We start from the raw sequence: 27,987 nt of genomic DNA, 5'->3' as shown, positions 1-27,987 counted from the left end.
AAGGGCCTGCCCCCGTTTCCCAGCATAAAGAGACAGGAGCACTCACCTTGCCAGAAAGAGAGGAAGATGACAGACTTCACCATGAAGAACTTGAGCACCGGGCTGTAGGGACTGAGCAGCTCCCGCGTGGCAAAGTAGAAGAGGAAGAGAGCGTAGAGTGCAAGGCTGACAGAGATGTTGTACACGATGGTGACATAGAGGTAGCCACTGGCAACGCTGGATGTAGAGAGGGAAAGAACAGAGTTAAGCATTGTTCTGAGATTTAAACAAAAACAATTGACTGTTAATTGTAATCGGGAACAACAGATTTGGTGTAAAATGGAAAGTATGGATATCCAGTTCATGGGCAAAACATTGAGATCCCACGCTACCTAACTGGAGTACAGGTGTTGGCATAGAGACTCTGCAATGCTGCAGCTCTGTATCCTTGATCAACACCTCCATTCCTTTCACTCCACCTTCGGTGGCCTTGCCTTCAACTGTCTTGGCTCAAAGCGCTGTAAATACCTCCGGAAACCTCCCTTAAGCCTGCTTAAGACCCTGCTTAAAGCCTACCTTTTGGATGCTAATCGAGTCTTTGGCCCAATTTGTCATTCACCTGTCCCAATGGACTGGAGTTTAACCAGAGTTTTGATGGGCTGGGAGGCGGACAGGCTGACAAAATGGCAGGCGAAGTCCGCCGGTAACACGCCAGCCATCTTCGCGCCGCCATGCCATTTTGCCATTGGCAGGAACAGGTGCCCGTGCCCTTGGAGCCCAGTTGAACTGCCTGAGTGGCCAATTAAAGGCCTCTTCCTGCCTCTGTTGTATGTTACCAGCTGTAAGGGGAGACTGCGGTGTAGTGGTAATGTCACTGGACTACTAATCCAGAGGACCAGACTAATGCTTTGGGGACACGGGTTCAAATCCCACCACTGCTGCTGGTGGAATTTAAATTCAATTAATCAATCTGGAAGTGAGAGCTAGTCTCATTAATGGTGACCATGAAACTATCAATTACTGGAAAAAACCCATCTGGTTCACTAATGCCTTTCAGGGAAGGAAATCTACTGTCCTTACCCGGTCTGGCCTACATGTGACTCCAGACCTACAGCAATGTGGTTGACTGTTAACTGCCCTCTGAAATGGCCTAGCAAGCCACTCAGTTCAAGGGCAATTAGGGATGGGCAACAAACGCTGGCCTTGCCAGCAACGCCCACATCGCATGAAAGAATTTTAATAAGTTGGGGGAACCTTCTTTTCTGGGGCTCTCTTTGACTCATAGAGGGGCCCCAGCACAATGGCCGCCAACCATTAATCTGCCCTCAGCAACAAAGCTTTAATGATGTGCCAGTGGAATTGGACCCCCTAGAAACATATCCCCAAAAGGTACCCCACATAAGTGGAGCTGTATCGCCCTTAGACCTGCATCTCTACTGGCATTCCCAGCGAAATAGGGGCACCAGTGGAAATCAGTAACTTTGGGGGAGGGTGGAACAGCTGCAGAAAGAATCAAATGGTAGAGTTACAGCTCGTGCTTTGCTCACTTGAAGTCTCCATCCTTGTACTTGCCGAAAGCCTGGAGAATGACGGTGATGATGGCCATCAGGGGTTTCACCACACAGAACTGGAGGGTCGCCTGTAAACAAGAGCAGACTCAGCTCAGCCTCAGAGGTCGGCGGGGTCAGAGCGCAGCCCTTAAAAAGAACCCCAACAGATTTAAAACCAGGCACAAGAGACAAGTACACGTCAACAACCTAGACGTAGCTCGACTTACACGGAGCCTCGAGCACAGCAGCCGGCCATTCGGCCCAGCTGGTCTAGTTTGACCTTCTCTGCTCCACACCTCTCATCTCGTCTAGTTACCCTCGCAGCATTTCCTTCTGTTCTTCTCTCCCTCAAGCGCTTATCTAGCTTCCTCTTAAATGGCCATTCTAGGATGGGTTTGACATTATAAGGCCCCTACTCGCAGAGGGTGCATCAATCTGTAACATGCAGGTCCAACACTGAGAAGAGCATGCTTCTTAAATTTATGAAGCCATGCACTCCTTTCTTTTACCATTGCGGAGAAGTGGTCATGATGTGATGGGCCGAGGTGAAACCTAGGAAAGTGCTGGCAAGAGCCAATCGAATCCCCCCCCGAGTAGAGGAGTTTAATTCCTAACACCAAAGCAAAATACCGCAGACGCCGGAAATCTGAAATAGAAACCAAAACAAAATGTTGGAAAATCTCAGCAGGTCAAGCGACATCTGTGGAGAGAGAAACAGAGTTAACGGGTGGGTTTTTCTGGCCCCGACACCGGCGGGCATTGTAGTGGGTGGGATGGTCAAATTTGGAGAGCCGTTGACTTTTCTCTTTAAAAAAAAACATCTCTCCAAATTTCCCCACCCTCGGCAATACCCGCCGATGTCAGGGCCGTGAAAATCCCGCCAACGTTTCAGGTCTCGATGACCTTTCCTCAGAATTTTCAACATGGTCAAAGGTCACTCAACCTGAAATGTCAACTCTGTTTCTCTCCACAGGTCCTGCCAGACCTGCTGAGTTTTTCCAGGTAATTCTGTTTTTGTTTTGGATTTCCAGCATCCGCAGTTTTTTGTTTTTATCTCTGTGAAAGATCACTAGAGCATTTTGTCTTCATTAGATTAACAATTAAGTTCTTTATTGCTTCTAACTCTCGTGGGGTTAAAGTTGGCCATCAGGCACCTCGGTATTCCCAAGGGATAATAGGGCATGAGCTGCTTGAAAATCTAAACAAGACCCAGGAAAGGAAAAAAGAATCTACCTAAGTATCTGCTGCTTCCATGGTAAAAACTGGCAACGACCTGGGAACACTGGGGTCAAGGTTCAAAGTGCGACTGTACCTGTTTGCAGAAGCGCAGAAATCCAATGGAGTATGTCTTCCCCCAGAGACAGCAGGTCCCATACATACAGCTGGACCTGCAGGAGAGAGCGTCTGATTAGAAATATTCCCGGCAATAGCGGTGGCAGATCTGCTTAAACTACAGCAGACGGAGTCTGGAAACCTCAAAAGAATTTCTCTTTCACCGGCTGCCAAGGGTCTCGAAAGCAAACTACTGGAGACGTCCGGGCAAGTCGAGACTCTGGGGCAGGAAAGAGGGGAGGGGGGGAAACGGGCACACAATTTCACCCTGCTGGTGGAGTGCCAATTTGCCAGCACCATCCCACCACTGAGCCATTTTCTCCCCCCAGAGGTTGGATCAGGAGCAGAACGGCTAACTTCCCGCAAGGAGCGGGGCAGTGCACTGAGGTAACAGGCCTCATGAATGAAAGACCGATTAAGTAAAGACTTTCCCCAACTTCAGCAGAGTATCTTTGGGATTCTCCTTCAAACTCAGAGCTGGATTGTGGAGATTGTGCCATGTGAATGGGTTGGGGGAGGTGGGGGGGTGGGGGGGGGTGCGCGGGGGAGGTGAGGAGTGAGGGTGGGAGGACCAGCAATCCAGGGAGAGGCTCAGAGCCCCACCCACCTTGCCACCACCACCTACTTGGACACTGCTGCGGCCACAGACCAACCTATAGGAGGGGGGGCTCCTCCACTACAATGGTGACCTGGCAGCTGTGGCCGATTTTTAATTGAAAACTTTTTAAAGCCCTGGGTGCGCAACCCAAGTTGGGAAATGACCTCAAGGTGGAGGTGCCCCCCCAACTCCCACCCCCCCCAACCCCCTCTTCTCTCCTATCCCGGCAACTAAAGGCTGCAGCTCGCTCCCTGCTGGAGACTTTGTATTGGCCCTCCAGCCTCAAGGGGCAGCCCATCACCCTTGATTGGACGGCTAGCATGCTCCCCCCGCCACCCCTCAGACCACCCTTGGCCAAGCAAGGCAAAATGGAGATCATGGAAATGCGGGCTCTCTCTGTAAAGACACTCCACTTACTGAAGCCCAAAGATCCTATAGGCTGTTTGGGAAGAGCTAAAGCTTATACAACATCTCCTATAGGGACACTGATGGGGTTCAGGCAGTTTGGAGAGCATGTTGGTTACCTTCCCAATGCTTGTCCAGACCACTGAATGGGGGCGCAATTATAAATTCGACTAAGACCATTTAGGAAGGAAATTAGGAAGCACTGGAGTAGTAAAAATCTGGAATTCACTGCCTCAGAACGCTGTGGAAATAATTGGAGATTTCAGGACTGACATAGGTTTTTGTTAGGAAAGTGTATGAAGCAAAGGTGAATGAATGAGCTTCCAATATGGATCAGCCACAATATAACAGAATGGTGGAGAAAGCATGAGGGGCTGAATGGTCATCTTCTGTTGCAATTGATAAAGCATTGGCTGGAGCCAACTGGGGACAAATCTTCACCTACTACCCACCAACCCCCCACCCCGCCCCAGATCAATCAATGGGTAATGTTTGCCGATCAGCAGTACTGGAACACTGTGGACTAGCCTGGCTCCGATATCGATACACCGAGTCTGACCCGGGGCATCTCGTATGGCCTACATGCAGCACCCTCTACAATCCAGTTTTCATTTTAAGGGAAGAATGTAAAGCCAGTCAGCTACTGTGGCTTCATACCTCAGGAGTGAGAGAGTCAGAGAGTCAAAGCAGCACAGAGGGAGTCTGTTTGGCCCATCGGGTCCATGCTGGCTCTCTGTAGAGACGTCTAGTCATGCCCATTCCCCTGTAGCCCTGCAAGTTTATTTCCTTCGAGCCGCCCATCCAATTTCCTTTTGAAATCACCGATTGTCTCCACTTTTACCACCTTTGTGGGCCACAGAGCTCCAGGTCATGGCCACCCACTGCATAAAAAATTTCTTCCTCACATTCCCCCTTAAATCTCTTGCCCAAAACCTTGAATCGGTGTCCCCGAGGTCTTGTACCACCGAGTAGTGGAAACAGCTTTTGTCCACCTACTTTATTTAAAATTATCATAAGAAGTTAGAGTGGAAGGTCATTTGGTCAAATGCCAACTGTAACTGGCACAGGGGAGATGCCAGCATAGCATATACGTCACTGGGCTGATGAATAAAGCAGAGGCCTAGGCTAAAAAATCTGGAGAAACAGGTTCAAACCAAATTGAAAACTAGTCTCAGTAATGGTGACCATGAAACGATCTCCGATTGTCCTAAACACCCATCTGGTGCATTAATGTCCTTCAGGGAACGGAAACCTGCCATCCTTACCCTGGTCTGGCCTACGTGTAACTCCAGACCCACAGCAACGTGGTTGACTCTTAACTGCCCTCTGAAATGGCTGAGCAAGCCCCTCAGTTCAAGGGAAATTAGGGATGAGCAACAAATGCTGGCCTTGCCAGTGATGCCCACATCTCCATCAGGAGAATAAAAAATAGACTGTCCCCTACTGCATGGAGATATCGATGGACTGGTCAGGTGGGCACAAAAGTGGCAAATGGAATTCAACCCAGAGAAGTGAGAGGCGAATCATTTGGGGAGGTCAAACAAGGCAAAGGATTACACAATAAATGGGAAGGTACTCAGAGGTGTAGAGGAAATGAGAAATCTTGACAGGAATATCCACAGATCCAGAAGTAGCAGGACAGGTCGATAAGTTGGTTAAGAAGGCAGATGGAACTCTTTCATTTATTAGCTGAGGCATAGAATATAAGATCAGGGAGGTTATGCTGGAACAATATAAAAACATTAGCTAGGCCACAGCTTGAATAGTGTGTGCAGTTATGGCCACCTCATTACACAAAGGATGTAGTTGCAATGAAGAGGGTACAGAGGAGATTTACGAGGATGTTACCAAGATTGGAAAACTGCAGCGATGAGGAGAGTTTGGATAGGCCGGGGTTGTTCTCCTTGGTACAGGGGAGGCTGAGGGGAGATTTGGTTGAGATGTACAGAATTGTGAGGGGCCTGGATAGAGTGGATGGGAAGGGCCTATTTACTTTAGCAGAGAGGTCAGTGTCTAGGGATTTAAAGTGATTGGTAGAAAGATTAGAGGGGAGATCAGGAAACATTTTTTCACCCTGAAGGATATGAGGATCTGGAACCCACTGCCTGAAAGGGAAGTAGAGGCAGAAACACTCAACTCATCTAAAAGGTGTCTGGATATGCACTTCAAATACCCTAACCTGCAGGGCTACAGACCGAATGCTGGAAAGTAGGATTAGGCTGGGTGGATTGTTTTGCGGCCAGCACAGACACGATGGGCCAAGTGGCCTCTGTGTCTTTTAGGAAATGTGTGTGCCCCTGTGGAGATTGTAGAGGATGTTCCAAAGCTGCTAACATGGTTTCTACCTACTAACAGGGGTAGGTACCTGCTGCTTTTATTGGCCAAAATTGACTGACCCTTGAACTGCTCTTGGGGACCAGAAAGAGGGTCAGTTGAGGCAGTCTGCAGCAAGATGTGTCACAGAGACAGAGGGACAAAAAAAAGGTCCCCATTAAGTTAAACTAAAAAGAGTTAGCCATGAGCAGGTGAAGGAGGTGACTCTCTCCATGCAGCTAAAGTGCTGCTGTTGGCTCTGGGAACCATTTGGTAACCCTGTGCAGTTGGGGCTCAGGCAAAGTCCCATTTGCTGCTTCCGTGCTGCTGAGAGAGTTCAGCTTAGGAGCATCTTCAGGAGCCAGTGAGAGCTCAGTGCAGCCAAGAGTTGGGGCTCAAGAAATCCCAGGTGACTGGATGTGTGACTGGGTGGGTGGGGAGAGAGGTGTTGCGGTGAGCAGTCTCCAGGCAGTCAGGGCTTGGGAGGAGTCCTGAGGAGCAAACTGTGGAAGAGAGCTGTTGTCAAGGCAGCCCAAGTCGGAGCGACTCCGAGGGAGTTGTGAGGCTAGATCTTCAGAAGTGCAGAATGGTCTCCTTCATAAGGGATTCCAGAGTTTTACCGAGATTTGATGCAACTCATAGTGAATACTAACATCTGGGTGGGTTCTTGAGAAATCCATTAGTTGCACCCTGTCATTTACTCTGTGCCATGGGGAGTCCGACCATAGTTTGTCTGTTAATTCATGTGTACTTCATGTTATTTCTGAAAGTTAGAGTATAGGTGTAGTAAATTTGTTTACTTTTCTAACTTTACTATTATAAAATTCATTGTGTTTGTTCAAAACCAATGGAATCTTGTGACTTTATTCCAAAAGCAGGTCTTTAATCTTAACCTTTAACTATTTTAAGCAAAACGTTATTGGTCCCTAACAGGAGCTCTTCATCCCACCCCCGCCAACGCCCTGGGTTCTGGCCAAGGATCCTAACACAAGGTAAACTTTCCAGGATACAGGCTCTCAGTTAACCCAGTCAGTGATAGTACCGCGATCCCAATAGAGAATAAATCAATGAGACAAGAGGGACATCATTGTGGGACAACGTCCTACTGGGACTTTGTTTGAGCCCCAAATGCACAGGGTTACCAATAACGTTTTGCTTAAATTAGTTAAAGGTCACATCAACAAACCACTTCCCTCGTCATAAACTTAGGATCTCAACCGTATTCGCTCTTACTGCCTAATTCTTCAAATCAGCTTGTCCTTTAACAAGTTGTTAAACCAGCAGCCTATTTTTGGCACTAAGATACAGCTAGAAGCCTCCATTTCATTGAGTTCGTCCACATGGTGTTACTTTTGGTGAAAGGAAGGGGTGGGGTGGGCTGGGAAGGGGTGGTGGGCTGGGAAGGGGTGGGGTTGGGAAATGCCACACAGCAAGGGCTCCCCAGACTCTCCCTCCTGGCAGCCAAACACAGCAGTGCTTCTACCCTGGTTGTTTCCCTTCTTGGCTTGCAGGGAGGAGGTCGAAGATTTACAAGTTGGGGTGACACATCTTTCACAGAGCACCACCCCAAGGCATGTCACAGGGGTGCTATCGAACAAAAAAAAATTGACAGTGAGCTACATGAGGAGGAGATATTAGCACTGGTGATCAAAAACTTGGTCAAGGTGGTAGGCTTTAAGCAGCACCCTTTAAGAAAGAGAGGGGGAGGGTGGGGTAGGGGAGGGATTCCAAAACTTTAAGCCAAGGCAGCTGAAGGCCTCACCGCCATTGAAGGAGTAACAGAATTTGGAAGTGCGTGTGAGGTCAGAATTGGAGGGGCGCAGATAACTCGTTGGGGGGGGGGCGGGGGCGGAGAATGATCAGAATTCTGATTTTGTCCTCAGAATTTTGTGATCGGGATCGAATGAGGCTTGTGATAGGGAGTGGTGGGTGAGGCTCCTAAAACCGGAGGATGCTGGTTGTGAAACTGGTGCGAAAGTTGCAATTGGGGGAAAGGGAGACTTACTCAATGGGCTTGCCACGAATCTCTGACATTATGGCACTCTCGCCTCCGAGGTACTCGTAGCACAGGCTGAGAAAGTTGTAGATCACAAAGGCTGCAAGAGAATGAGAGAAAGCCCATCAGTCAATGACACGGTAACACGACGCTTTTCTGCCTCTTGGAAGCTGACGGTAACCAAGTGCTTGGCGCCTTCGCTATTACAGAGGAGACCAGCTCAAATCCCAGTTTGAGAATTCGAATTTTCAGCTTTTAGAAAAAGCCGAATGATAGTCCAGAATCTACACAAGTGCCCACGAGCTTATGAACAATCCATGGTTCGTAAGGGGAAGGAAACCTGCTGCTCCTGCCCAGACTGAGCCTGTGTGTGACTCCAGTCACAAACCAATGTGGTTGAGACCTCACCATCATCAAAAGAGGTCGATCAGGCCACTCTGATGTTTCTAAACCCCTACACACACACACACACACACACACACACACACACTCCTGCCTTTGGAGTATTCACTGGCATTTAGAAGAACGAGGGCTGATCTTATTGAAACGGACGAGATACTGAGGGGGCTTGATAGGGTAGATGCTGCTGAGAGGATGTTTCCCCTTGTGAGGGAACCCCAAACTAGGGGGCACAGTTTCAAAGTAAGGGGTCTCCCATTTAAGATAGAGACGAGGAGGGATTTCTTCTCTCAGAGAGTCGTTAATCTTTGGAATTCTCGAGCAGTGGGGGCCGAGATAGACAGATTCTTGAATGATAGGGGAGTCAAGGGTTATGGAAGACAGGCAGGAACGTGGAGTTGAGGACAAGATCAGATCAGATCAGCTATGATCTTACTGAATGACAGAGCAGGCTCGAGGGGCCAAATAGCCTATTCCTGCTCCTATTTCTTAGATTCTTGTGTGCTTATGCCTTCACAGGGTAAGCAGGGACCAGATGGCGTTGTTACATTCATATACTGAGAATTCATTGCTAAAAATGTACATCATAGAGTCCTACTCAGCCCTGGCTTCTCCATTGAGCAGAAAATTGATATAAAACTTCCGCTACGAAGAGATGTGCGTTCTTGTGGACAAAGAGGGAAGCAGTCCAATTATTATCTTAGAAATAATTACAGGGAAATGCCACTGGCTTATTCGCTCCAGACCCCAATGAAAAATAGGGGATAGATAAAAGAAGGGGGAGGGGAGGGAGAAACAAATAAACCAACCTTCCTTTGTTCCAGAAATTTCTGGATGAATCCAGATTCTGAACAATTTCCCTTCAAGCCACAGAAGCTACAGCCAAAAATAACACACGAATTTCTGCTCAATGACTCAACCTGGTGTGGGCTCAGGAGCACTCGGCTCATCACTGAAGCAAACCCAAGCCTGAATACTCAGTGTTCAGTCACCAAGTTGTTTACATAGTATTACATACATTGTACTACAGCACAGAAACAGGCCATTCAGCCCGGCTGCTCCACATCAGCCTCCTCTTCATTTGCTCTATTTGCCCTTTCACGGGATGTGGGCGATCGCTGGCAAGGCCAACCTTTGCTGCCCATCCCTAATTGCCCTTGAACTGAGTGGCTCGCTCGGCCATTTCAGAGGGCGGTTAAAAACCAGCCGCATGGCTGTGGGTCTGCAGTCACATGTAGGCCAGACCGGGTAAGTGAACCAGATGGTTTTTTGCAACAACCGATGCTAGTCCCACAGTCACCATCACTGAGTCTGGCTTTCAATTCCAGATTTATTCATTGAATTTCAATTCAATGGTGGGAATTTGAACCCGTGTTCCAGAGCATTATCCCGGGCCTCTGGATTACTAGCCCAGCGACAATACCACTACCCGACGGTCTTCCCCTAATCATCTCACCCTATCAGCCTATCCTTCTAACCTTTCTCCTTCATGTATCTACCCAGCTCCCCCTTAAATGTATCCATGGTATTTGCCTCAAACACCCCATGTTCATTCAAACTTGACCTTTTCAATTCTAAGCTCAGCCACAACCCACAGCCCTGAAAATACAGAGTCCGAGCCTACTTTCAGCAAGTGTCCTGCCCGGTAATAGCAGCAGCTGCTGTTTTATCGAGTATATGAGACTTCTCATTAGCGACATGGACCTTCCATTGGCAGCGCATTGGTTCATCCTGAAGATGGCACCTCTGGCACTGCAGCACTCCCTCAGTAACGCACTGTAGCGTCAGCCTGGAGTATATATTCACACCCTAGGCAATGCGAGCCAAGTAGTGAGGGCAGAGGTTTTTCAAACACTTGAGGGCTGCAACCTTTATAAAGGGATAATAACACCGAGGTATTATTTGCCACTTTGCCATGTTAGAATGGTCATTATCCAGGGAATAGTTGCGGATCAAGGCCTGAATTTTTCAGACGGCGGGTGGGCTTAGCAGGGGTGGGGGGTGGGGGGGGAGGGTGGGGGGTGGGGGGGAGGGTGGGGGGCTTAGCAAGAGTCGGTGGGGGGGTGGTGGGCTTAGCAGGAGCACGGGCGGATGCAGAGCTGATCGCCGTCGTCTGTGATCGGCTCCGCACCAATTTACGTGGGTGGGCCAATTAAGGCTCGCCCAGCGTAAGACGCCAAGTCCTATGCGAGCGGCGGTGGGGGAGGAGAAAGAGTCAGGGCCAGCGCTCTTTTGCAGGCGTGCGCACTACAGAGTGCTTCAATCTCCGAGGCACTGAGCTGCCTCGGACATTGAATCACTACTGAAAATAGTAAATACATGGAGTAAAAATTTATTTAAACATGTCCCCTCATCTGACTGTCAGATGAGATGGGACACGTTTTTATACATAGGAAAATTTTTTTATTAAATTAATAACAGCTTTAGGAAACCTCATCCCACTCGTGGATGAGGTTTCCTAAAAAAAACGCAAAGGCCACTTGGCCTTTTCACCTGCCCGCCCACCTTATGGTTGGACGGACAGCGTTAACAATTACATCAATGGCCTTAACAGGCCGTTTACATATCACTGGGTGCGCAGCCGACTCCGGCGCACGTCCACCGAACGAAACATCGCGAGACAGTACGATGGTGTCGGGACACACACCCGACATCACCGCGCATCATTTTACATGTTGGTGTGTTGGGCTCGCCCTCCCACAGGCCGACTGAACACCGTCAACACCGCTCAACACCGTCCAGGACAAATCAGCCCCATCCACAAACATCGACTCTCTCCACCACCGATGCACAGTAGCAGCAGTGTGTGTACCATCTACATGATGCACTGCAGCAACTCACCAAGGCTCCTTAGCACCTTCCAAACCCAAAACTGTTATCAGCTAGAAGGGCATGGAAAGCAGACGCATGGGAACACCACTATCTGGCAGTTTCCCTCCAAGCCACACACCATCCCGACTTGGAAATATATCGCCGTTCCTTCACTGTCACTGGGTCGAAATCCTGGAAGTCCCTCCCTAACAGCACTGTGGGTGTACCTACACCACGTGGACTGCAGTGATTCAAGAAGGCAGCTCACTACCACCTTCTCAAGGGCAATTTGGGATGGGTATAAATACCCATCAATAAAAAAAGTCATTGAGATTGCAGTCTAACTGGGTCTTTTGAGACCTCAGGGGGTGGTCATTCTTGCCCTTTTGAGAGTCTCTCCAGGTCCCGGTAAGGGCCCCATGCTCAAGGTTACAAGCCAAGGCCAATGGCGGTGACAGCGGAAGAGCCAAAGCCTCGAAGGACAATGGCTGCTTACAGGCGAGCAGGATCATTTGGATAAAGGGCTGCGTTTCCTTCAAACACACAAGAGGAAGGTAACCGGAAACCACCTCATGTTTTCTTTTCCCTTGTCATATTGCCCATTGAAATGGAAAATAAGGAGGTGCTTACAGGCAACTGAAGAGGAATGCACAGAAACGTGAGGGGTGGTGAAACGAGCAGAGGCCATGGACAGGACATTACTCTTATTGTGGCTGAGCTCAAATTATTTCACTGAGTCGCACACTTGGGTGTGATCATTTCTCTTCATGGAATATTCCAGCACTGGGCCCTTCCATCCAGCCGTGAGTTTGTGATAAGGTTGACCATTTAGGACCAAGAAATTTCTTCACTCAAAAAGGCTTGCGAGTCTTTGGAATTCTCTACCCCAGAAAGCCACGACTGCTCAGTTATCAAGTACATTCTGGGCACTAAAGGAATCGAGGGACGTGGGGATCTGGCGGGAGTTAAGGTCGAAGGTCAGTTGTGATTTTATTGAGTGGTGGAGCAGGCTCTAGGGGATACACCTGCTCTTGGGAACTCAAACTCTCCCACCTACCGAAGCTACCAACTTTCCAGATTTGCACTAGAGTCACCAAGAATTTACCGATGAACCTCCTGGTCATTGTTGTGAGCTACATCCAGGAGAAGTTTCTTTTTTTATCTTTTAGATAAACTGTGGTTTTTGCTCATTTTCAATGAATATTTTCTTTTTATTCGTTCATGGGATGTGAGCGTCTATCCCTAATTGTTAAAGAGTCAACCACATTTCTGCGTGTGGGGGTCTGGAATCACATGTAGCAGGACAGTAGATTTCCTTCCAGATGCAATTTTCTTTTATAACAATCGACAACCATTTCACAGTTATATTTATTGCATTAAAACTCCACCATGTGCTGTGGTGGGATTTGAACCTGGGACCCCACAGCATTACTCTGCCTCTGGATTACCAGTCCAGTGACAACATCGCTATGGGACCGCCCCGTGCCCCCCTCCGTCTCTACAAATATTGGAAAGAGGAGCACAGGATTTAGGAGGAGTGGGCCATTCAGCCCTTTGTGCCTGCTTCTGCCATTTGCTAAGATCATGGCTGATCTGGTTGTGACCTTAACTCCACTTTCCCGTCTGCCTCCCATAAAACTCGACTCCCTTGTCAATCAAAACGCACAGCGCAGAAACAGGCCATTCAGCCTATTTAGTTCATGGTGGGGTTTACGTTCCATACAATCCTCCACCCACCCCTCTGCATCTCATCCTATCTGTATATTCTCCTATTCATTTCCCCCTTTTGTATTTACAAGAACATTACAATTAGGAGCAGGATTAGACAATTCAATAAGATCATGGCTTATGACCTGAACTCCACTTTCCTGTTCTTCACCCCCTGCCCCACTTTAACCCTCGACTCCCTTGTCCATGAAACCTATCTAACTCAGCCTGGTAGCTCCCTAAACATTCAAGTGTAGGGGGAGACAAATACTGAAGAGGAGGCATGAGCATGTAGAGTACACAGACGCACACATGCGCGCACAAATGCACACACACACGAGCGGGCACACAAACACACACACACACACACACAAACACGGGCGGGCGCACAAACACACACACACGGGCGGGCGCACAAACACACACACACACACACAAACAAACACGGGCGGGCGCACAAACACACACACACACACAAACACACGGGCGCACACAAACAAACACACACACACACACACACACACGGGCGCGCGCACAACTGATTGCACAGCCCACTAACTCTTTCCACCCTCATGCTGATTCACTGTGGCATCCTTTGAAGCAAGGCCCCATCACTCACGCCCAAGCAGTGACAGAATAACTGGCAATTCAACTACAGTGGCTTCACAGAGGCAAGCAATACCGCTGCGCCCAATCTTGTGGCTCCAGCTGGACAAGTGACTAGGCTCAGGAATGCGGGGGAAATGCAGCCGACTGCAGCAACTGGAATTCCAGGCCCAGCTGCAATCAGCTAGCTCAGCATGGAGCAGGGATTAAAACATCCTGGTTTGTAAAATTGAGCTCTGGGCCATTAGGTGGGGGGGTGCTAATTTATTGTTCATTAAATACGGGGGAGGGTGGGGGGGGAAGGGGTGCAAGATTGAGAAGAATTCGAGTTTGTCAGATGCTTCAGGCAAGCCGCTCAACTTGAGCTAAGCCCGAATAGACAGCTGATGACAATCGCCTGTACCCAGAGACAAACAGTGCACAGAATCAGCGATGCACTGAACTGACAAACAGCATGTTCTTCACCTCAACTACAGTGTGGGAAATACCAACAGAGAAAAGGGTGGGGGGAGGGGAATGCGGGGCCTAAGGCTAATTTTACCTCAAAATTAATCATTCAGGGTTGCTTACTCACGGAAGCAAAACAAATTCTTAATTGAATGCGAGTTCTTGGAGTCGATAAATCCTCTCTCTTAATCTCTTTTCAGCCAAGGCAAACACAACGTTACTAACTTTTTGAGTTGAGCGACAGATGTAAATCCCAACAATGCTGATCTTGGGTTCCTCGATGGCGCAAGTCAACAATGTCCAGACGATAGGCACACAAGGAGGCCATTCAGCCCCTCGTGCCCTTACATTCATGAAGCTCTAGCCCAGCAGAAGAAACGGAGAGAAAACACAAAAAGCTGCCAAACCACAGGCCCAAGCCAGGGAATTGTTCACTCATGGTATCTTGGAATGGGAACCCTCATCAAGAGCGACCTGAGGGATTAAGAATGGGAATCCTTACTGAATCTTCCCCCCAAGGCTAGTTGGGACCAATTATTAGGATATCATTGCTGCCATAAGATTGGCTGTCTTAGCTCACACTTAGCTCACACTTAGCTCACACTTGCGCTGTAACCACGGGCCTGAATTTTTCAGGTGGCGGGTGGACTCAGCGGGGGCGTTCAAGGAGCTGGTCACTGCCCGCGGTCAGCTCCGCGCCAATTAAGGCCCGTCCAGCGTAAGACACGAACCATAGAGGTGGGGGTAGGGGGGGAAGGAGGGAGAGTCAGGGTTAACGCTCTTTCACGCGCATGGCGCTGCCTCAGGGAGACTGAATCGATGCTCGAGTAATTAAACAAATGGTTGAAAAAATGTACTTAAACATGCCCCATCTCAGGCGGCTGTGTCACATGGGATGGGACATGTATTTACATTTAGGGGAAAAATTTTTTTTATTCGTTTAATAAAAGCCTAAGGAAATCTCACCCCGCCCATGGATGAGGTTTCCTAAAAAACGTAAAGGCCGCTTGGCCTTTTCATTTGCCCCGCTCACCGTAAGGGTGGATGGGCAGCGTTACCAATGGCATAAATTACTTTCTTAATGACCTTAATAGGCCGTTTACATATCGGTGGGCACGCTATCACCGAACCGCGCTGTGACATCGGGACACACGCCTGAAGTCATCACGGGGCCTGGCCCCCGCACTCTGACTGAAAAATCCTGCCCGTGAAAACGCATCAAAACCAGGAACCCTAGATATAATAACCAAGTGTCTGCTGCACTCACTAGTCTATCATTAGAGGTCATAAGACCATAAGGAAAAAAAAAGGAGCAGGAAAAGGACCCTCAGCCCAACAAGTATATTCCGCCATTCAGTAAGTTCATTGCTGGTCTAATCGTTCCCTGCCTGTCTCCCATAACCCTTGAATCCCTTGTCAATCAAAAATCTGCCTAACTCAGCCATGAATGAATTCAGTGACCCAGCCCCCACTGCTCTCTTGGGGTGGGGAGAGAAGGAAATTCCAAATACCCTCAGAGAACACCATAAGTGGGAGGCTCTTTATTTTTAAACTCTGCTAAATTCCCTCGCAAGAGGAAACATGCTCTCAGCATCTAACCTGTCAAGCTCCCTCAGAATCTGATGCTTTTAAAAATTATTCTATCCTGGGATGCGGGCATCGCTGGCAAGGCCAGCATTTGTTGCCCATTGCTAACTGCCCTTGAACCAAGTGACTTGCTGGGCCATTTCAAGGGGCATTTTAAGAGTCAACCACATTGCTGTGGGTCTGGAGTCGCATGTAGGCCAGACCAGGTAAGGGTAGCAGATTTCCTGAGCCAGGTGAGTTTTTACAGAAATCGATGATAGAAGTCATGGTCACCATTACTGAGACTAGCTTTATATTGCAGGCTTCTTAACTGAATTTAAATTCCACCAGCTGCTCTGATGGGATTTGAACCCATGTCCCCAAAGCATTAGCCCAGGCCTCTGGATTACTAGCCCTTTGAAATTACCACTACACCACCGTCGCCCCCACATAAGATCACCTCTCATCCTTTTAAACTTCAATGCGTATAGGTCCAACCTGCCCTCATAAGACAATCCCTTCATCCCAGGAATCAGCCTAGTTAATCTTCTCTGAACTGCTTCCAAAGCAAGTGAATCTCTCCAGAAGTAACGAGACCAAAACTGTACACTAAACTGCAGGTGTTTACAAAGTTGAGCACAAGTTGCCACAAGCCAAGTGTTCACTCCCTTCCCCCCACTCGAATGGTCTGCAGTGCCATGAGACAATAACGGATTTGTTGCTGCTGGTGATGGACCCTCCCTTTCTCTAACCTCTTCCAGCTCTACTGCCATCCGAGATCTCAGTGTCCTTCCATCTCTGGCTTCTTGTGCAGCTTCCCACCTCCCTTCACTTTGGCAGTCCTGTCTTCAGCTGCATAGGTCCTAAGCTGTGGAACACCCTCCCTCCACCTGTCCACCTTTAAAGTACTTCCTAGACCTAGTGCTTCCTTTTTAACCTTGTTTTTGAGTCACCTGTCCTATTATCTCCTTAAGTGGTTCAGTGACAGATCCTGATGAATGATGCACCCTGAGCACTTTGTACAATATTGAAGGTACTACATCAATGCAATGATGTAAAAAAATGTCATAAGTAATAGTTAAAAAGACTATTTAAACATTACTAAACCCACACATGTTGGGTGACAGCTATGCACTCACAATTTGAATGAATTTTTCATGACTATAAAAATGGTGACATCTATTTAATGCTATCCAGTACACATGTGGCACTTGCATTCATTTGACTGAACTCTACATAGCTCCCTGATGGGGAAAACATATTATTGTATTTACACTCCAAGATCCCTCTAGTATTGCTTTTACTCATTTAACAAGTGATCTAGACTGGGTTCAGGGGAAAAAAAGTGTTAAACCATCAGCAATTTGAGTGTTGACTCCAATGGAGCATCATGGAATCATGGGTTAAAACTTCATGTTACTAAATTCATAGTTACCTCTCATCTTTGAAACCCTTCTAGTTTCTCAAATGGGTAATTGTTAGGGTTAAAAACAAAAGTGCACTAAACCACCCAGGGTAGAACACATGAACGCACATGCACACACACATCTGCTTCTGAACCCCTACTTCCTGTGTAAAACCAGAAGGCTCCTTTATTCTTTTTCTACACCAGAGGGCAATACATCCAGGGCTTAACACACCCTACTGGCAGGTATTTATTTATATTGCAATTCTTTTTAACTAAAATGTTATTTTACAAAAAAAAAGAATAAATGGCAAACACAAACATCACATTTACACACTTTCACGTGTCAATCTCAGCGCAACAGCACGTGCAAGCACCTGATGGCAAATACACCTTTCTGTTAAAACACAGCAACTTGTATTTATATAGCCACCTTGATGTAGTGAAACATATCAAGGTGCTTCACAGGAGCATTATAAAACAAAATATGACATGGAGCCTCATAAGGGGATATTAGGTGAGATGACCAAATGCTTGACCAAAGAGTCTTAGAAGTGTGTTAAACCAGGAGAGTGAGCCAAGAGGCAGGGAGGTGCAGGGAGGGAATTCTAGAGCTCGAGGTCCAGGCAACTGAAGGCACAGCCACCAACGGTGGAGCAATTAAAATTGGGGAGGACCAGGAGGCCAGGATTAGAGCAGCGTAGATATCAGAGGACAGATGTGGAGAAGATTACAGAGACAGGGGTGAGGCAAGGCCACGGCGGGATTTGAAAACACCGATGAGATTTTAATAATCAAGTCATTGCTAGACCACCAACCAACGTAGGTCAGTGAACACCGGGGTGATGGGGGAAAACAGGATTTACTGCGAATCAAGGCACAGGCAGCAGAATTTTGAATGACCCCAAGTCTGCGGCGGGTAGAATGTTGGAGACCCGTCAGGAGTGTGTCGGAATAAGTCGAGCAGAGAGTTAACGAAGGCCTGGAGAGGGGCGGTGGTTACAGCAGATGAGCTGAGACAGAGGCGGTCTTGCAATGTTTATGGAGATGGAAATAGGTGGTCTTAGCGATGGCGGGAATATGGGGCCAGAAGATTATCTTGGGGCCAAATGAACATACAAACATGTGAGTTAGGAGCAGGGAGTAGGCCATTTGGCCCCTCAAGCCTGCCCTGCCATTCGATAAGATCTTGGCTGAGCAGGTTTTAGGGCCTCAATGCCACTTTCCTGCTTGTTCTCGATGCTTTTTGACTTCCTTGTGACATTCAATATGACACCAAGGTTGCAAACAGATTGGCTTAATCTTGGTGTTGCCAGGGAGGGGATGGAGTCAGTAGCCAGGTAGCAGAGCTTGGAGCTGGGACTGAAAACAATGGCTTCAGTCTTCTCAATAATAATTGGAGAAACTTTCTGCTCATCCGATACTAGATGTCAGATACGCGGCCTGATAAGTTAGCAACAGTCAAAATCGGTGACAGTGCCCATTGCTATTCCAACCAGGGATGGAGCAGTGAGATGTGAGCATGTACACAGGCATCAAACTCAAAGAGAGCAGAAACCCGAGACCAAACACTCCTTAGAGTGACATGACAGCAATGCAATCGCCCATTTGATTGCTTTTATAGCGCTCCCCTGCTCTCATAGATTCCCAGTGTGGTAGCGCCTCAATTTTAAAATTCTCAAATCCCTCCATGGCCTTTTCTCACTCGAGATCTCCACATTCCTCCAAATCTTGCCTCTCACGCATCAGTTGCCTCAACCCCGAGCTCTGAAATTTTCTCCCTAAATCTCTCTGCCCCTCTCTTCTCCTTTGAGATGCTCCTTAAAGCCAACCTCTTGACCAAGCTTTTGTTCACCTGTCCCTAATACCTCATGAGCCTTGGTGTCAAATTCAGTTGGATAGTCCTGCCAGGGAGCACCTTGGGACGTTTTACTAGGTTAAAGGTGCTACAGGAAGACAAGTTGTTGTTGGAAAATCTATTGCAACCACGCCTCTTAGTGCATTGGTAGACTGGGCAGTCTAAACTAGCTAACTAGCTGCTGTTAACTTAGTGCATCAAGTGGCTCCACTGTTCTCTTGGTATCTCTTGGCCGAGTCACTCACTCATTCAACGTGGACTTGCGGAGTCAGAACAGTCAGCCATCACCTCTGAGAATCAAACTGACTCTCAAAGAGGTCCCGAGTAATCAGATTAACTGAATGCGACGTGGTTCAATTACTTTCTGCCTTAACCCATCTCAGCCATCAGGGGGAGCACGGGAAGCCATGCTGAACTAACCCGATGGAATTTTTATGAAAACACAACTAAGATGATGGAATATAACTGATGTTTAGGTGCTGGATTTTCAGAAGAAATTGTTCCGAGATTCTACGACCGGCTGGGTTAGAGGAAATGGGACCTTTGTATAATTAGCATAGCACCCACTGCTTTATAGCCGTTGCTTTGAACTAGAACCAGTATTCGATTAGCTTAAATTAATTTTTGTCCAATGGCTTTCGTGACTTCTGAAGATGGACGTCTAAATCGGCAAGCTTCTCTACAGTTCCCAGCTTCTTACCATTTATATAAAAAACGCTGATTCATCTTTCTCAGCTTTGGGAAGGATGTTATTTGAATCAATCGGGTAAACAAAATAGACGAATACCAGAGTGTGTCCCACCTTAGATATCATTGATCCGTTAACCACTACAGATTCAACATAGTAGAGGTATGAATGGGTTAAAAAAAAGTTTATACTTTTGACTAATTAACAAATTAACAAGTTAAACTAAAGTGTTAACCCCTTAAAGGGGCACTGTAACAAAAGAAAAAAAAAAGATTTAAAGGAAACTTGACTAAGTTAAGATGTTGTCCCCAGCGCTGATGGTGCGCTCCAACTCCCGCTGTGCCCACCGGTCATGAAAGGGCTCAAGCACGCCAGTGGACCGCCACGTGTTCCTCCTCCAGGGACATGAACGTAGCCACGGAAGAGGGGCAGACAATCAGGCCAGATGAGCCCCTCGACCGTCCGCTGCCTGGGCCCATCGATGACCACCTTGGCCAGGCCCAGGGGCAGGGTTTACAAGGAGGCCCTCTCTCCCTCCTGCCCGGCTCCCTCCACACCGGCTGGACGAAGGTCAGGAGCGCGGGGCTCAAGTTGCAGCCAAAACCTCGGGAGCAGCCCTTTGAAAAAAATAAAACCGAAAGGCGCTGTGGCCTGGTGTACTCCACATGAGCACAGAACACGGACTCCTCAAGGCCACAGAGGATACATGCAAGCCAAGGGAAACTTTTTTGGATACATACATTCATGGGATGTGGGCATCGCTGGCTTGAGAAGGGCAATTAATTAATTAATTAAAGAATCAATTCGCATTCCAAAATTCACAACCCTTTGAGTAAAGTAATTTCTCCTCATCTCAGTCCTTAATGGTCGGCCCCTCATTCTGAGACTGTGGCCCCGTGTTCTAGATTCACCAGCCGGCGGAAATAACCTCTCCGTACCTTCCCTTCAGAATCCTGTACCTTTCAATCCTCTCATTCTTCTAAAGTCCAACGAGAATGGGCCCAATTTAATTCGCCCCTCAACATAGGACACCCACTCATCCCGGGGACCAGTCTGATGAACCTGACCAACACCAAGGGAAAGCACGGAGCGTGGCAAGTGAGATTGGCCAGTTACAGGCAGATTGCCACGTGGAAATATGATGCAGCTATAACGGGGACAAACTCAAAAGAGGACAGGACTGGGGGGTGGGGGGGGTGGTGGGGGGTGTTAAATATCCTGGAATATAAGGTGTTCAGGAAGGGAGGAGGGGTACCATGTTGCTTAAGGGGAGCATTGCAGTGCTGGATAAAGAGGATGTCCCAGAGGAGGCTGACGATGGAATCTATTTGGCTGGGGCTAGGGAACAAAAAAAATTACATGACATAACGTGCAGGGTTACGGGGAGAAGACGAGAGAACGGCAGTAAGTGAATTGCTGGCTCAGGGAGCCAGGGCAGACAGGATGGGCAGAATGGCCTCCTTCTGCACTATATCGATTCTGTGCAGCGCCTGTGAGCAGATAAGCGAGGGCTTGTTTTCCCTTCGAATGCGACTTGGACGAGGCAGTAGAAGAAATTTAGGGAATTGCGGCGGGTGGGGGTGGGCCGCGGAAGAGGGTGGTGGGAAGTAAATAAAAAGCTGTTTGAGGAGCAGTTTTATTTCTGTTGTCGGCCACCAGGAGATCGAGCTGTTCAGGGACCGAGTGGAAGTTATTTTAAAAAAAGGATTCCGTGCACCATTTGCCAAAGATAGCCTTTCCCGGCCAAGCCAGTTAAATTGGTGTCGGAAAGGGACAGCAAGCACTGAGGATTAGAGGTATTTTCATTCAGACAATCAAACCTTCTGTTTAAAAAATCTGCACAGCCTTGAGCTTCAACAGCAAACTATTTAAAGCACGGGCCGCAACTGCAGGGGTCTTAATGACGCGCTTTAAATTCAATCTGAGAGTCAGCCATGCCCACTCCCTCCGGTGACTCCCTTCCTGCCTGCGACGTCCCATCCCATTGCCTAGGCAACCCCAGCAGATGCTGCGCCGCCAAAGTCCCCAGGGAGATCAACTAAAGCACATCGCTAGGCAACAGACTTAGAGCAAACATCCAATCTTCACCCCCACCCCCCTTAGGCCTCACAGCAAAGCAAACATGGCTGCCACCTCAGTGTGTGCCATCTGTTGTCACTGTGCAGGTCGCGGTGGTAAACAAAAGGCTTTGCAACGCTCACAAAAGCCACCCCGCAACACTGCGCGCAAACATCACCCATAACGCCCACATAAATCAGAGCCAACTTTAATTAAAGGGGCCGGGTTGTCCACAGTTTGCTGTCGCTGGCAGTAGGAGAGCCGCTCCACAGCTTATGCTTGTACAGCGCCTTTAATTGTACGAAACTTCCCAAGGCTCTTCACAGAAGCATTATAAAACAGACTATCACACCTAGCCACACAACGTCATATTTTAGCTCGATCACAGAGGTAGATTGTGTTTTTTTTTAAAAAAAAAGAGGTGGTAGAGAGGCGGAGAGAGGAAATTCCGGAGCTTGGGGCCGAAGTAACTGTAGGCATGACCACCAGTGGTGCAGCAATTAAAATCAGGAATGCACAAGAGGCCAGGATTGGAGGAGCGCCGATATCTCGGCTGGGGTGGGGGTGGGGGTGGGTGGGGGCTGGAGACGATTACACAGATAGGGAGGGGCAAGGCCCAGCAGCAAGCTGAAAACAGGGATGAGAATTTTAAAAACAAAAAACAAAAAACTGCGGATGCCGGAAATCCAAAACAAAAACAGAATTACCTGGAAAAACTCAGCAGGTCTGGCAGCATCGGCGGAGAAGAAAAGAGTTGACGTTTCGAGTCCTCATGACCCTTCGACAGAACTAGGTGAATCCCAGGAAGGATTGAAATATAAGGTGGTTTAAGGTGGTGAGGGTGGGGGGGTGGGGGGAGAGAAGTGGAAGGGGGGGTAGATCAAAAATTATCGAAGTGCATTTTTCAGCACATTTACGGGATGGTGAGATTCCTTGAACTCGCTGATTAGATGGCAAAACCTCCTGGTCTCTTCTTCAATGCCCCTCTGTAAATTAACGACTCTATTTTGCCGGAAATGTATAAATATTAAAACAAAAAAAAAATACGAGCAAATCGATTCGCAAACGGGTCGTACAGACTATATAATCCAAATCTGAAATCTGGAAACCAAACGCCGGCACCGAGGAGTGAGAGGGTAGATATCGCTCGTCGATTTTACGAATTGCTCCTGTTTTCAATATTTCAACTGGACATTTGTGGGGTTTTGATATTATTCTGCTGATTATTAAACAGCTTGTGGAGTCTCATCGCGCACTGAGCAAGTAAAATAATGACAGCTGCGAGTTGGAATTAAGCCTACGACTTTGTACTTGTTAGTTAACAGGGTGATGGTCCTTTGTTGGATTCCACTCAAGATTTTGTTGCAAGCTTTGTTCCATGCTGTGCGGACTCAAATCAAGCAGGTATGTCAATCCCTCAAATATTATTAGTGTAAATGTCCACCCTTCAATTTTCTACCTAAAAAAATTGGTCTTAAAAAATCAACTAATATATGGCATATACATTTTTTTTTCATTCTTTTACAGGATGTGGGTGTCACTGGCTGGGCCAGCATTTGTTGCCCGTCCCTAATTGCCCCTTGAGAAGGTGGTGGTGAGCTGCCTTCTTGAACCGCTGCAGTCCATGTGGTGTAGGTACACCCACAGCGCTGTTAGGGAGGGAGTTCCAGGATTCTGACCCAGTGAACAAATACGCAACCACCCTCTTAAGTTAGCAATTAGACAAGTCAATTTTTTAAAATAAATTCAGAGGCGTAAAACTGCTGACTCACTATTATCTGTTTTACACTGTCGCACTTCGTCTGAAACACCACAAAAGCCTTGAGCCAGTGCCACAGTCAATATTAGTGACGCGGAACAGACAGGTCCAATAAGATAAGCTGCGGTACAATAGGCACCATTCACTTGCTAAAAGTTAAGCTAGGTAGCTCAGTGAGTCTGCACACAGTCCTATCACTTCACTTAGATCAAGGCAAAATACTGCGGATGAAATCTGGAAACAAAAAACAGAAAATGCTGGAAAAGCTCAGCAGGTCTGGCAGCATCTGTGGAGAGAGAGACAGGGCTCACGTTCCGAGGCTGGAAACCAGAGGAAGGAAGAAACCCCCAACGCCAGCAGACAATCTCAACTTGGCCAAGTCAAGGGCGGTGGAAATTACAGGTCACACAGGTGCAGCGATCAAAGCTCTGTTTGGTGCATGGAATCACGGCATGGCTGTAGCACAGAAGGCACACAAGAGGGCCAGAAAAATTCCCTCCGCCAGATTCAATGAGATGACCGGCGAGCAAACGCTAGCGTCCTTCTTGAAGCCAGCTCCAGAAGCAATTGATGCAAAACTCCTGCCAAATCAACTTCGACAGACTGGATGCTTTGTCTGCTTGGCTGGAAACCCATCTCTCTCGCCAGATCCTGTTGTCTCGACTCAAATGGCTGATGTTCCAGAGCAGGACAATTAAAATGCTTCAAAGACACTCTGAAGGACGTGCTGAAGCTGGGCAGCATCGACATTAATGACTGGGAGGAGCTTCCTACCTATTTCTTAGAATGGCGGCAATTTGTCTATCAAGCAGCTTCACCTTTCGAGTCACAACGCCCGAGTGATGAGGCAGAGCAGCGGCAGAGAAGGAAAGAAAAGGAAGCATATCCTGCACTCCGGGTCCCACAAACTCTTGGAATGTCCTGCCCCCTGTGCCCAAAGATTGACAGGTCGAAAAATCAACCTGTTCAGTCACATTAAGATCCGTGGCAGAAATTCGTGACTAGAGTAGACGTCATCCTTGAATGAGTGACGGCCGGTGACAGCAGCACAGGAGGCAGCCATTCGGCCCATCATGTTTGTGCCAGCTCTCTTCCTGGGGAGACAGCTGCATAGTGGTATTTTCACCGGACTAGTATTCCAGAGACCCAGCCTAATGCTCTGGGACCCGGGTTCAAATCCCCCCACGGCAGATGGTGAAATTTGAATTCAATAAAAATCCGGAATTAAAAGTCTGATAATGACCAGGAAACCATTGTTGATTGTTGTAAAAACATATCTGGTTCACTAATGCCCTTTAGGGAAGGAAATCTGCTGTCATAACCTGGTCTGGCCTACATGTGACTCCAGGTCCACAGCAATGTGGTTGACTCCTAAATGCCCTCTGAACAAGGGCAATTAGGGATGGGCAATAAATGCTGGCCTAGCTAGTGAAGCCCACATCCCGTGAACGAATGAAAGAAAAGAAACGAGCGATTCAGCTAGTCCCACTCCTGTAGCCCCGCAAGTTTTTTTCCCTTCAGGTTCTTATCCGAACCCCTTCTGAAAGCCACGACTGAATGTGCCTCCATCACAGTGTATTCTGGGCTGTGAGAACATCACCCTTCTCACAATCCATCTCATCACACAATTGAGAGCTGGTGACATTGGCTGTCTCAGGTCAATCTGCCAAAATCACCAACACCAACAGCTGAGCAGTACAGATATGCAGCGCCCCAGCTCGATTGAAAATGGCTCAAAAAAAAACAAACAAATCCATACATTTGGTTTAAAAGTGCATTTCGGGTAGCTGCAGTAAAGTTTATATTCATTTTAAGTAGGAGATTAATTAACTGGAGTAAGGGCAATTGGGGATGGAAGATATTTTTTCTTTATTCTTTCATGACCATCATTTGTTGCCCATCCCCAATTACCCCTCAATTGAGTGGCTTGCTCGGCCATTTCAGAGGGCAGTTAAGAGTCAACCACAATATTGTGGGTCTGGAGTCACATGTAGGCCAGACCAGGTAAGGATTTCCTTCCCTAAAGGACATTTACAACAATCGATGATAGTTTCATGGGTTACCATTACTGAGACTAGCTTTCAATTCCAGACTTATTATCTGGATAGAGGACATCTGGAATTTAAATTCCACCAGTGCCATGGTGGGATTTGAACCCCACGTCCCCAGAGCATTAGCTTGGGCCTCTGGATTACCAGCCCAGTGACAATGCTACTACGTCACCATCTCTCCCTGGGAAATAGGTTATAGGGAAAGGGATCCGCGTCTCAAGAATGTCCCTTTAAAAATCAATCTTAAAAGCAACACTATGCTCACAAGAGATTTAGCGTAAGGAAACAGGAGGTTGCAAGGCCACAGAATGCATTACCATTGTTGGGGATCGAAACAAAGCTTATGTCCGTTGGTTAGATAACTGAAGGGAAGGAGGACTTGCATTTATATAGTGCCTTTCACGACCTTCAGAAGCGCCTCACGGCCAATTAAATCCTTTGTTTAAAAAGAAAAATTAAGTGTAGTCGCTTCAGTTGCGCACAGCAAGATCCCACAGGACTAACCACTATTATGATGCTCACTGGGGGCACCCTAGTCAGGCAGTCCACCAGAAAAGGTGTTTACAGGGTCATGGGAGCAGGATGGGCACATGGGATTAGGAACACTGTTCATGTGGAGGATGAGCTGTTTGGTTGGGGTAAAAAAAACTATCAGCCCTTTTCGGAGTTGTAATTTCTTCATAAGACTATGTTTTTTTTTAAACCCTTTCATGGGATGTGGCTGCTACTGGCTAGGCCCATCCCTAATATGAATACAACTATGCATGGAGATAAATATCCCACTTTGTTGTGAGACTAAGGAAAACTTTTAGTCCAGAACAGCTGTCGTCCTTCCTCCTCCTGCACTTATGAAAAAGTACCAACCCATCTTCTCTCATTAGAGGCTGACCTTTGAGCTCTCTCACACCGGGAGCAGCTGCACTGGAGGTCGTAGGTCAAAGTAGGCCAGGTTGATAGTTCTGGCCCCGGCCTGCAGACACTCAAAAACAGCGGAGCACTTGATCCACAATGCTGCTCTATACACTCCTGGGTAAGTCTAAGGCCAACGCTTAAAATCGACCATTTAGAGGTGGCAATTCCTTCAAGCCTGGGCCTTAGGTTCCTTGGCAACACAGAACCATTTCAACAAAATTATTGGAATATAAACAGAAAAGTCAGCGGGAGAAAACAAAAAAAGGCTCAGACTGCTTTTGAATGGTTCTCCATCTGACTGCCCTCGGGAAATTGGAAAATCCTCATCCGCTGGAAAATTGAACCTAAAAGAAAAAAGGAGAAAGAAACGCTCCAAAGGTCGGTCAGCGTCTGTGGAGAGAAGGAAGGAGACGGAGGTTTCACAGTATTGTGACGGCACTGAAGGAGGCCATTCAGCCTGTCGTGTCTCCACCAGCTCTCCAAGGGAGCAATTTACCTCGTGCCATTCCTCCCACCTTCTCCCGGTGGTCTTGTATATTCTTCCTTTTTAGATAATAATCCAATTCTCTCTTGAATAGAAAGGTGCAGTTTCAGGTATGGCTCCCTCATTGGATCTTCTAGTCAATGGTCCACACCTGAACTGTTAAACTGAATCAACACTAACTGACCAGTGGACCACTTCCAGCATCTTCAGGTTTTGTAAAGCTAGAGGCCCTATTACCACGATGGATTCCTTTTATAACATGGGTGGCTGAAGGCCCTGTGCCTCAAGAGGGGTTGGACAGAGTAGGTAGGGAGAAAGTGTCCCCATCGACGGAAGGAGAATCAGAGGATTATCGATTTGTGATTGGCAAATGGGAACGACACAAGGAAATTACCTTTGTTTTTAAAAAAATGAGAGTGTATAGGATCTAGAACACCACCTGAGTGTGTGGTGGAGGCAGGTTCAAGCATTGCTTTCGAGAGAGAATTGGATAATTGTCTGAAGAGAAAAAATTTGCATGGTTACAGGGGAAAGGTGGGAGAATGGGACCAGGTGGGTTGCCCTGGCTTAGAATCAGCGCAGACTCGATCAGCTGAATGGCCTTCTGCTGTACTGTAACTATCTTATCAATTTGACAGTCACCCTTTACAGCTTCTCGAGGGATTGCACCTTAATACGGTGGAAAGGGTTTGCTTGCTCCTGTGACCTTAAGCTACCAATTCTGGCTGGACATATTCCTGAAGGTTTTACCATATAACCTCCTGCCTCCAACCACTCCACCTTTCCCTGACTGTCTTCAATATTCTTATAAATAATAAACACAAGTGTTTTGAGGGAAGAAGATTGAAATATACCACACAATTTTCACAATACCCGTTTTTTCTTTCCTCCTGCATTTTACTCACAACAAGTGCAAAAAAAAGAATCTCCAATTCCTGGAGACTCCAGGATAAACTGGAAGAGTTGGCAACCTTAGCTGCCAGTAGTGTAACTTCTGGTAAAGCCACCAAAGCCCAAAGAGGCCCTCGGGTATGAGCCAGACTAAAGGTCAGTCCGCAGGCCT

General features: G+C 47.6%; 1 protein-coding gene across 2 annotated transcripts in view; it reads right to left on the bottom strand.

Annotated features, from left to right (window-relative positions):
* LOC121271679 (transmembrane protein 184B-like) overlaps positions 1 to 27,987 on the bottom strand; it is a 77,985-nt gene that overhangs the window by 11,998 nt on the left and 38,000 nt on the right. For both annotated transcript variants that reach the window (XM_041177817.1, XM_041177818.1), the window contains exons 4-7: positions 8,183 to 8,273; positions 2,842 to 2,917; positions 1,527 to 1,618; positions 47 to 216 (exon numbers count right to left, since the gene is read on the bottom strand). In XM_041177817.1, coding sequence (XP_041033751.1) covers positions 47 to 216; positions 1,527 to 1,618; positions 2,842 to 2,917; positions 8,183 to 8,273 — 429 coding nt within the window. The remainder of the gene's footprint in view (positions 1 to 46; positions 217 to 1,526; positions 1,619 to 2,841; positions 2,918 to 8,182; positions 8,274 to 27,987) is intronic.

This window comes from Carcharodon carcharias, chromosome 31, assembly GCF_017639515.1.
Source record: "Carcharodon carcharias isolate sCarCar2 chromosome 31, sCarCar2.pri, whole genome shotgun sequence".
NCBI lineage: Eukaryota > Metazoa > Chordata > Chondrichthyes > Lamniformes > Lamnidae > Carcharodon > Carcharodon carcharias.
Note: the sequence above shows the minus strand (reverse complement) of the source record. Positions and strands in the feature narration are given on the sequence as shown.